The 10,664-nt window shown below is 32.9% G+C and overlaps 1 protein-coding gene across 7 annotated transcripts; it reads left to right on the top strand.

The window, feature by feature from the left end:
- Positions 1-3,231: 3,231 nt before the first annotated feature.
- On the top strand, positions 3,232-10,173 carry LOC108345648 (dolichol-phosphate mannose synthase subunit 3-like). Of its 7 annotated transcripts, XM_052869254.1 has the most exons (6): positions 3,232-3,727; positions 4,980-5,115; positions 6,120-6,165; positions 8,085-8,194; positions 8,474-8,581; positions 9,301-10,173. In XM_052869254.1, the coding sequence occupies exons 4-6, from the start codon at positions 8,093-8,095 to the stop codon at positions 9,367-9,369; spliced, it is 279 nt and encodes a 92-aa protein (XP_052725214.1). In that variant the 5' UTR covers positions 3,232-3,727; positions 4,980-5,115; positions 6,120-6,165; positions 8,085-8,092; the 3' UTR covers positions 9,370-10,173. The 7 variants fall into 7 exon arrangements, with proteins under 7 accessions (XP_052725214.1, XP_052725216.1, XP_052725215.1 ...); XM_052869256.1 differs by lacking the exon at positions 4,980-5,115 and having other exon boundaries at positions 3,233-3,727; XM_052869255.1 differs by lacking the exon at positions 6,120-6,165 and having other exon boundaries at positions 3,233-3,727.
- Positions 10,174-10,664: the final 491 nt, after the last annotated feature.

Raw genomic sequence — 10,664 nt, 5'->3', positions numbered from 1 at the left:
TAGACGTGGAACCCAAATGAATGTACCCACCATACAGCTTCAATTTTAATATTCATTTCCATGAGAAGGTGGTAAATGGACCCTCATGCTGGAATATCAAGCCTCTTGTTCCGTATGCTTTTTTTCATTTAATGCCAAGCCAATTGGAAATCTCACTCCAAACAAGAGAGTGTGCGGCTCCCATTTCCAAAGAGAGATAAATTCCCCATTTTTGTTTGCTTGTTGCCGTGAAGTGGTGGCTCCTTATTCCATCAAACTTTGTCAATTGGATGGGCAGCTAGATGTTAAAGGAACGTGGTCCCTCATCATTATGTTTGTCAAGATGAATGTACATGTAGGGCCGTGTGTTTTTTTTGTAATGAATTGGAGAATAAAAAGCTTGTATGGAAACTTCCAGGAATTAAAACATGCACCTAGCTTTCACGTGACCTTTGCAAAGTGGTGGTCTCTCTCCTTAATTCTTTCACACAATTATTTCACCATGAGATATTTGTATCTCACTATTTTCCAAAACCGTGGGATCCCCTCCATGCAATGGCTGTGTGTTGCTCTAAGCATTTCTATACTTCTTCAAATTGTAAAATTTAATCTTCCACCAAATAAATCAGCGTGTGTTTCTTTCCACTCCAGCAAAGCAATTGAGTGCAGCCGTGAACTCTTAAAAAGAAAGTGAATCAGCCCTCTTCTCCGTGTGCACCCCCATAATTACATATCACACCTCCTTTCTCATTTTAGCTTAAAATAAAATTGATGTGGCATTTCTGTAAGTCCCAAAATATTTTTCAAAAATTTCCCTACAATCAATAATGTAAATCATTAGTCTCAGATAATTCAAATTAATTAAAATAAGAATTTCTGATCAAATTGAGCACAATTAAAAAAAATGGGAAAATAGTGGACATTTAAGCATAATTCCCTGATTAATTTTAGTACAGTAAACTAAGTGAAGTGAAGAAAATAATGATTCATCACCTCTTACCACAACTGAATTTGGGCCAATTATTCAGCCTCAAGAAGTTTTGGATGCAAGAATCATTTTCATGAATGGTGTAGAAGTACAACAATTATTGATTCAATGAGACTTAGCGGAACCTAATGAAGCTACATAGGAAGAATTGTTATTCATTGAGCAGCAGTATCCTTAGTTCAACCTTAAGGACAAGGTTGATTTGAAGGGGAAGGGTATTGTAACAAATAAAAAGTTGATGGGTGAGCAAAAGTTAGTTTTGGGCAAAGGACACGTGGAGGCTGATCCAGGAGAAAGAAGAAGTGGTAGGCACCGCAAACCGAATGTGTTTTTAAAGGATCATCATTAGGAAGGAAAAGCATGATGTGGGCATGATCCTTCTTTTTGATTCTTCTCTCTGTTGTAGCCTTTTGTCTTTGCTGCTGCAACTGTCATCCCAATATGACCTTTAATTCCTTTATTTGCTTGAGGTGGATTCTGATAATTTCACGTGGGCAAGGATTAGGGATAATCGAGAAATTTGCTTTATGTTTCATTTTATACATAAATGCTATAATGAGACTTTTATTGTATTGTGGTTGGACTCTGTTAGTGGAAAATAACTCTCTGACACTGTTTCATTCAATATATCAAATTACTTGTTTTAGTTGTTGATTTGGTTTTAATGTCATTTACATCATTTATTCGATTCTGCTACCTCTAATATATGTCCTCTCTCATTTTCTTCAATTCAATATTTTGCTCAAATAATATATTCAAAAAAATCTACTCAACATTCCTAGCTTTGTCATTCATTAGTTGACTTAAATCATCAAACATTTGTTATGATAGAATAATCAACTTTAGAAGCATATCTTTTATGTCATCATAGAATGTTCTAAACTCTATAATATTAAGAAATCTCATATGAAATTGGATGGTGGAATTAACACTTAGAAGTAATCCTAAAAAATTGTTATTACCTTCATCCTCTATTATGTTGCATAATATTTTATCATTTTCGTACCACTTCTGTAAAATTTTATAGACGTTCTTGGACGAGTGACTAGAATCTGATTTGTTAATAAAATAAATAATATTTTATACAAGTACCATATACTTTAATTGGTACGAGATTAATGAGTTAAGTAATGGTCTTATGTATATGTTATTTGTGGAGTAAAATAATTAATCGTGCAATTAAAATATAAATATTCAAAATTTAAAGAAATAATAAATGAGTATATTATCAGTGAAAATAAGTTAACTTAGTAGTAATGTGTGTGCATATTATTGGTAGAGTAAAGAGTAGGCTTTAATCTTGTTAATCTTGTTGAAGCACTAAAAATAGCTTGGCTTAGTGGTTACCTGCCTAATTATTGGGAACAAAACTTGTATATTTTATTTTTGCTGCGGTTTTTTTATTTGTTTTGCATTAGAATTTCGTTTTCGTCAGATTTCGAAGCCCATTAACCTAGAGCTATCAAAACGGGTAACCCGACCCGACCCATCACGGGTTGGTCATTTAGTGAGCCAACCCAACCCAACTCATTTATTAGCGAGTCAAAAAAATTCGAACCCTATCCGACCCACCACGGGTTGGTGGGTTAAACAGGTTGACTCATTGGCTCACTTAATTAACTTTTTTTTCACCCTCTTTTTCTGAGATTCTTATAACATGTTACTTTGATCGATCAAATTGAAACAGTAATAATTGAACCAATTGATGTAAAAGAAAATGAAACAAAAGAAATATATTGTTATATATATTTTAAGCTATCAAGCATACAATTTTGTCAATTTAGTTTAATGAGACATACAGAACCGTTTGACCAAAAAACTACATATAGCCGTTAACAAAAAATATATTGCAAAGATAAAACTGGCATGCCTGTAGATATGTCTAAAAACAAGATAAAATAAATGATATATTCCTGAATTATCCAATCTATAATATTATCCATCTATTAAATTGGAGTTCTGAATGAATAAATCCATAATATTATGCTCTCTTGAAACATTTTGTTCTTTATCTCCATCTATAATATTGTTCAATCTATAATCTTAGAATTTTGTTTGTAGAAGAGAACTTTCGAAAAAACAACAACACAAAAGACTCTATTATTAAATAAAAATTATACGTTTTGAATAATTAATTTAATTTCAATAAAACAATAAAATTTTAATAGTTAATTTAATTAACTTAACATAATTAAAAAAAATAAATAAATTGATAAGCCAATTGGACCTATCACAAATTCAAATCTTTTGCATTTTTTCTGACTGAAAGGCGTGGTGAGCCGGTTGACTCACGGATTTCAAGGCACTACATTAGCCAAGGAAGGATGGACAGGGTCACAGACTTACATCATTTGATTCTTCCATCTTTTCTTTCTTTTTCTCGTTTTCTCTCTTCTCCCTTCTCTTTCTTCTTCTTAGATAGAAAACCCTAGGTTTTGAGGGAATCCAAGGTTCTGGAGCGTAACGGAAAGGGGAAATTAAAGAAGAGCGAGGCGCGGTTTCGATAGAGTAAGGGAGAAGAAGGAATCCGATGTTGGTGGAGTTAAGTATAGGGTTCGAGAAATTAATTTGAGGCCGAAGAAGGAGCCTATAAATAGGAGCGAGAGTGGATGGTAGAGACACACCAAAGCAAGAAATTATAGGAATCAGAGTGAGTCTGAGAAGAGGTGGGTTTTGAGGCGAGCAAGGGAGAAAGAGAGGACTGGGACTGGGCTGTGAGGACGCGAAGCTAGCTAGAAGACGAGTAGGAACGCATTCCAGGTGGGGAGCTAGTCTGTTTTTGTTTTGATTAGTTATATTGTCTGCGAAATGGTGTTCTTATTTTGGTCTTTGTTTCGACACTTTTGAGTTGTTTTGGAATTATGTACAGTTTTAATTAGGATGTAGGGTGCTATTAAGTTCGAATGTGAAGATGTTCAGTATTTTGAGTTTTGATTAAATTGAATGGTTGGCGTGTTGAATTGGAATACTTTTAGAATTGTAAAACTGGGAGCAGTCTTTTGGTTATTTATATTGTACATGATAATGAGTTGATAATTTGCCAATGATCTGTTGTAATATGTGGGAACTGAAACGGTCTGTTGGTCTGTAAGGTTGGGGTATATTGAAGTAAATGGTATGTTGTTTTTTTTTGATGAGGAAGAATGAGATGTGGTTGGGTCGAATTGGGGGTGGGTTCTTAGGTAATAAAGTGAATGAAAAGTAGACTTAGGAATTTAACATTTGTAGGGAAGGTGGGTATTGATGGAGTTAACCTCTTGTTTGATTGTGTAATGGATGGTTTCTGAAAATTGTGTTTTCCCTTGGCTTGTGATTCACGAAGAGGAATGGTAATGTTCGGATACTTTTATTGATGCAACTTTGATATATTGTAGTATGATTTTCAATTGGTTCGAGCCAGAAAATTGTCTATATATGAGTGCTGCTTTTAATTTGAATATGACTACATTGGTTTATTGCATTGGGACCAAAGAGGTGTTTCTAAAAATTGAATTTAGTGTTCTGCTCTCTTTCAATAAAACTGGAATTTTAAACTGAGTGTCTGGAAAACTATTGATTTCATACATGAACCAATTTCCTTGATTATTTCCTGTCTGACAGGTTAAGTAATTTATGGAGTAATATGAATGATGTCTCATAATAGGACTTTTGTGAATGCATTTATCTTTACTCGGAATGCATGGAAATATATGCTTTGTATATTATTGCTATTCTGTTTTAAGGTGCAAGGATGAGTATGAATGTTAAAATTGGTATGATTTTTTGGTGTCTGTAAGGAATAGATTAATTAGGAATGATACTTCTAAATGATGAATTGCTGAAAGTCTTGTACCTTGGTGTTGTAAATGTTCTGCTCTGAAATTATTGGTATGGAAGAATTTCCAGTGCATGCTTAAGTTCAATTCAAAATTTAATCCAATGCCGCCTTCTCCTTTGACCCTAACCTCCGCAACTTCTCCTGTATCCTCTCCTCCCTTTCAACCCTAATATATAAATTCCACAACCTCTGCAGCTAAATCCCAGGATCCCTCCTACATTGTCGTTCACGATCTCATTAGCAATGCATCATTGCTTTTTCTTTTACTCTTCAATTCGCGGCTGTGGTACTCTGTACCCTGAGCAGCACAAGCTGCAACTGTGATCACGAGGTTCTTCTTCTTTCTTTCGTCTTCTCTCTTGGTTTCGAATTCTGATTTATCATTCAATCTTTCAGTGTAAGTAAGCGTTGATTTTGCAGACCACTAAAAAATGAAACACGCATGTATTTCTGCTAGGTTTATTGATTAATATGATCGTTTGGAGGTTGAATTTAGGTTCATTCAGAGTCACTCGATTCTTTAAATTTCAATTTTAAATTCTCTTGTATGTGTTGATTCCGATTGCATTGGGTTGTTTAAGTTTTTATTTTGGATGTACATATAGCTAAACGAGGTACTACCAAGAAGTTTGTTTTCGGATTTGAGCTTGACTTGATGCTAGATTTCAATGTCAAGCTATGTATTTGTCGAATGTGTTTTTCTAAATCGAGAAGCTAGAAGCTGAAGAATTGTATGTGCTGAAGAATTTTTTTTTTATTAAGTTGATTTGGTAGGCTTATTTAGGAGATTGCAGATAATAATCCTGACATGCATGAATAACTTATAACTTTAGATGCTACGGGCAGGAGTAGGATATATGTACCAAAGTTTTGTCTGGGAATCCTTTTTTATATTTAGGGCATTGAAGCATAAACATAAATGCAAAAAACATGCAGGCTATCATTTCACCCTGCAATCTTACAAATTTTAGTATCCGCAGTTGTTGAGTTAGTGGTTGTCTTTGAAGCATTGATACTTCAATTAGTTTCGTGTCTGATACCGATATGTTAAGGATACTTCACTCGTACTTATCAATGAAGCATCCAAACCTACAAAGTACAAATACTTTCATGATGGCAATCGTTTGTAATTTTTTATTTTCTTTTGGTAACATGTAAGAAACTTGATCTTCATTTGGATTTGCATAAATTCCGTTATATGTTTATTATATTTTAAGAACTTTTATTGTGGATTGACCCATATATCACCTGTTTATGATTGAATTCCAGAAAATTAATGAAGTTAAGAAAAAAAAATGTAATCAAGTTTAATAAAGATGATCTTTAATCTTTCAGCTCTTGTTCAAGAAATATTTTTTGGAGCAAATATTGGAGAGTAAAGGTACATGTGTATATTAGCGAAAGCTTATGTAATTTCTAGAGAAAGCATGTATGTAAGCTTCTTACAAAAGAGTTAATCAATTACTATAATATTAATCTATTACTATAATTGATAATTTATTATTTCGTTCTTGATTGAATCTGTAAATTGACTACATGGATTATGTAAATAAATAATTGATTATCTGTGCTTAGTTAATCAATTATTTTCTTTAGATAATTGATTAAACCCTAAACCTTAGAATTGTCTCTCACAAGATAATCAATTATATTTTAACATAATTGATTATATATTCTTGCTCAGTTTAAAAGAAAGAATTTCATAAACGTTTTAAGAGCTTTGAGATGATGATAAAGAATGATAAGCTAGCTATACTTAGTCTAATGAATGATTTACTAGCACTCATGCATGTAAAAGATAAAACACTCAATGATAGAAGTTACAGGTTTGTTCATCATCATAACCAAAGAATTGTATAATCCTTCATGATTAACATTGTTCCTCCATGATCATCAAGGATAGTGTTTATTTACTTTTATAACTTCCTACCCTATAATTATACTTACATATTTATAAATGGGTGAAGACATATAAGATACCGTGTACATTATATTTTGATTCTTGTAATCTATAACAACTGAAATTGTATTCTCTCAGTGTGGTGCTAAAGTTTCTTGTACAAACTAGAAAGATATGTTCTCTCTGTTTTGAACTGATTCATTTGATGTGCAATGAATTTTATGTTCTTGATTTCCTTGATCTTGTGATGTCAATTTTTAGTTTGTCCATTTGTACCTGGTACTTCCAAATGATGCTAGAAAATTGCGCAAGGGTTTTGAGTTGCATTAAATTATGAAATGAATTTCATGAGATTCCACCTGATGGAAGTGGCAAATAGTTTTTAATTCAATTAAGTTTGTAGGATTTGGTATCCTCATGAATGTGATTACATTTGATTATCTGTTTTGACTCTTGATTTCCTTGATCTTGTGACGTGGATTTTTAGTTTGTCCATTTGTACCTGATACTTCCAAATGATGCTGGAAAATTGCGCAAGGGTTTTGAGTTGCATTAAATTATGAAATGAATTTCATGAGATTCCACCTGATGGAAGTGGCAAATAGTTTTTAATTCAATTAAGTTTGTAGGATTTGGTATCCTCATGAATGTGATTACATTTGATTATTTGTTTTGACTGTTGATATCCTTGATCTTGTGACGTGGATTTTTAGTTTGTCCATTTGTACCTGATACTTCCAAATGATTCTGGAAAATTGCGCAAGGGTTTTGAGTTACATTAAATTATGAAATGAATTTCATTAGATTCCACCTGATGGAAGTGGCAAATAGTTTTTAATTCAATTAAGTTTGTAGGATTTGGTATCCTCATGAATGTGATTACATTTGATTATTTGTTTTGACTGTTGATATCCTGGATCTTGTGACGTGGATTTTTAGTTTGTCCATTTGTACCTGATACTTCCAAATGATTCTGGAAAATTGCGCAAGGGTTTTGAGTTGCATTAAATTATGAAATGAATTTCATGAGATTCCACCTGATGGAAGTGGCAAATAGTTTTTAATTCAATTAAGTTTGTAGGATTTGGTATCCTCATGAATGTGATTACATTTGATTATTTGTTTTAACCCTTGCCTGGAGGTAGGAAATGATGAAATGTTGTATGTACTTACGTTTCTAGCTGTGATTGCATTGATTTACTGGTTGTTAATATGTTTTAACTTTTAAGGCTATATTAGCATTTTGAATGCATTTGGTGTGTGAATGCTTTATGTAATGAATTGAATTCCTTCATCCAATTCAATGATTTTGTCTGTTATCATTTGATATTTATTTTCTATTTACGTTCTGGATTGTCTAGTCTTGATCTTCAGGAATTCTTTATTTGATCTAATTTCAGAGTAATAAATGAAGCACATTGTGAAGATTTTGGCATTGGTAGTAGCCATTACGGTGTTATGGATTGGCCTTTTACAAACTTCTGTGATTCCATATAACCATACTTGGCTGGTAGGTCTTGTTATTATATGCTTGATTTATATTTTTTATCTGGCTTTTGGGACAAGATATTTTTTGGTGGGGAGGCTTTCTATTTCCAAGGTTGGGCATGCACTTCTGCGCGTAGATTCCCTATCAAGGGGGATAACTGGCAGCTAAATTCAAACCTAGCCTTAGCCTTATTAGCAAAGTACTATGATCTTTTCCAGCTTCATCAATCTTCTTGTAGCTCTATTTTATTTAATTATAATTACATAATGCTGACTATTCTTTGTTTTGTCCTCTGTTCAGCTACCTATATATTTTGTTGTGTCTTTAGGATGTTACGGTCTATTAATGGTTGGAGTTGGTCTGATGAATTTCCCAACCTGTCCTCAAGAAGCTCTGTTGTTGCAGAAGGTATTCTTCTATGCCTTTTGTTTCTTTGGTTTGTGCTAATATGGTGCCTATGGAATATGCAATGTTTACTTGACGCGTGCATGCGTAGTTTACTCAAGTCTCAATTGTGTGTACGTAAAAGTTTTTGTGCTGAAAAGAGGACTATGTTTAATTTCCACATACTGGATTGAAAATGACATTATTGATATTCATCAAATTAGACGCTATTGAGGTTTAAAAATTTTATAAGAAAAGGATATGTTCTCTTATATTCCCAAGCCAGTCTTAAAAATGCGTGTGAAGTCTTAAAAGTTAACGACCACACAAACTAGCCAGTCATATTCCCAAGTGTTAAAGAAGTCATCTCAAAGAAAACTGTTTTCCACCTGCATTTTACTCTTCGGGTCCTCATAACTTTGTGGTTTCTAATGACTGTTATCTTGGAAACGTGTGAAGACTCCACTTTGGTTTAAAACATGTGGTGTCTCAGTTGTTCTAACTTCTTAGGGACTTAACGACTGTGTCCTTTATCACTAGAGTCGGTGGGATTCTATCACCGAGATTCTTTCCCTCAGATTTATCATTTTTATTTGAAAAGAAATTCTAGGTGCAGAATCTGGAGTGGTTATGGGACCGGTGGAGGGATACTTACGTAAATCAAATTTAATCACACAGAAGTATTCCAATATTTCTTATCTGGCATACAGCAGACCTACAATATGAATTGCTTTGTTGTATAGCGATCTACATCACACTGGAAAGGATCAGCATCCTCATTATCAATGAACAACACTGTCACTGATATATAGAGTTAGAGTCTGCAACGTGTTCCTGGCAAGCTCCAATTATTCTGTTAAAAAGTAATAAGGATTTTTGTGTGGATCATCAACAAAACCAACCACCCAAAGCTTAAGCTATTATTGGGTAGAATATTTTTGCATCACCAACTTATGTCCATACGTTTGTGAATTTAGTTGGCACTCTTTCCATATGCTGGTGGATAATAAATGTCATCAGCTAAATATATACCTAATTATGCCAAGGTAAGGGATCTCAGCACCAAATTACATGTGCTTTACTTACTGCTCTGTTCTCCCTCTTCCGTATTTGCACTGCATCTAGTGTAAGAAAACAATTTTGGCTCCAGAAATCTTAACTTCATTCAAATTACAATCCAATTGTCATAATGGTCTTGCTTCCTAATTGCTCGTTTAAGGAATCCGGTAGAGCTAATCATTATGGCCTGAATATATTAGATTGTTGTTGGATTCATGATGTAGAAAAATTGAAGCCATTGTTCCTAGTTAGAATTCAGATATGTTCTGCCGTTGTGGCATGTCGCAGAAGAATGTTGCTTATTTCAAATCTTTTCAGGACATTGTTGAGGCCAAGGAATATTTGAAACAGAAAGGAGTTCTCACTCTAAATTGATCTGGTTTCAAATTTAACGAGATGTTCTGAATTGGCTGCTGAGAATTACCCGATTGGTTGTTCTGAAAGATTTTTTGCATCTAACCTTCATACACTAAATACTGATGTGGGAACTATTTTGGCCAATGTACACAAACTCCTCATTACAATCAATAGATGCCTGTTCTGTTTGTGTTCTTTTATTTTTAAGGAATACGTTAATATTAATTAAACAATTTTAAATCATTGATTTATAAAGCTGATTACTTTATTTTGTCGAGGAATTGTGATTACAATCAAAATTATTTACGTTCATTTGCTCAAAAATTTAGAATAAAATAAAAAATTGAATAATTAATTTACTGTTCTTTTACTTTTTATATCTTAATGAAAAATGTAACATCTCGAAATTTTATTAATAGTTAAAAAGGTTAACATTTTTTTAGTTATAGTTGTCATTATGACCTTGATAACTAAAAGAAAGGGGTTTAATTGATTTCTTTTAAACTAGTTTTATGTTCAATCTTTAATTTCCATTATTATATATAAAGATTATAAGAGTTTACTGAAATTCTCAAAACCTTAATTTAATTTTAGTAAAAATAATAAAACAAATAATTAAAATGTGTAGTAGACAAGTGTATGCCAATATTTTATCTTAAATCAGTCAACGTGACCTAAAAAGTCCAGGGTT

Source organism: Vigna angularis, chromosome 10 (genome assembly GCF_016808095.1).
Source record: "Vigna angularis cultivar LongXiaoDou No.4 chromosome 10, ASM1680809v1, whole genome shotgun sequence".
In the NCBI taxonomy this organism is placed as follows: Eukaryota; Viridiplantae; Streptophyta; class Magnoliopsida; order Fabales; family Fabaceae; genus Vigna; species Vigna angularis.
Note: the sequence above shows the minus strand (reverse complement) of the source record. Positions and strands in the feature narration are given on the sequence as shown.

Bases quoted from the DNA above. Each gene is read 5' to 3' on its own strand.
- LOC108345648 (XM_052869254.1), top strand. From the start codon at position 8,093: ATGAAGCACATTGTGAAGATTTTGGCATTGGTAGTAGCCATTACGGTG. The intron at 8,195-8,473 runs GTAGGTCTTGTT...TCCTCTGTTCAG, and splicing joins CATATAACCATACTTGGCTG to CTACCTATATATTTTGTTGT. The intron at 8,582-9,300 runs GTATTCTTCTAT...TTTGTTGTATAG, and splicing joins AAGCTCTGTTGTTGCAGAAG to CGATCTACATCACACTGGAA.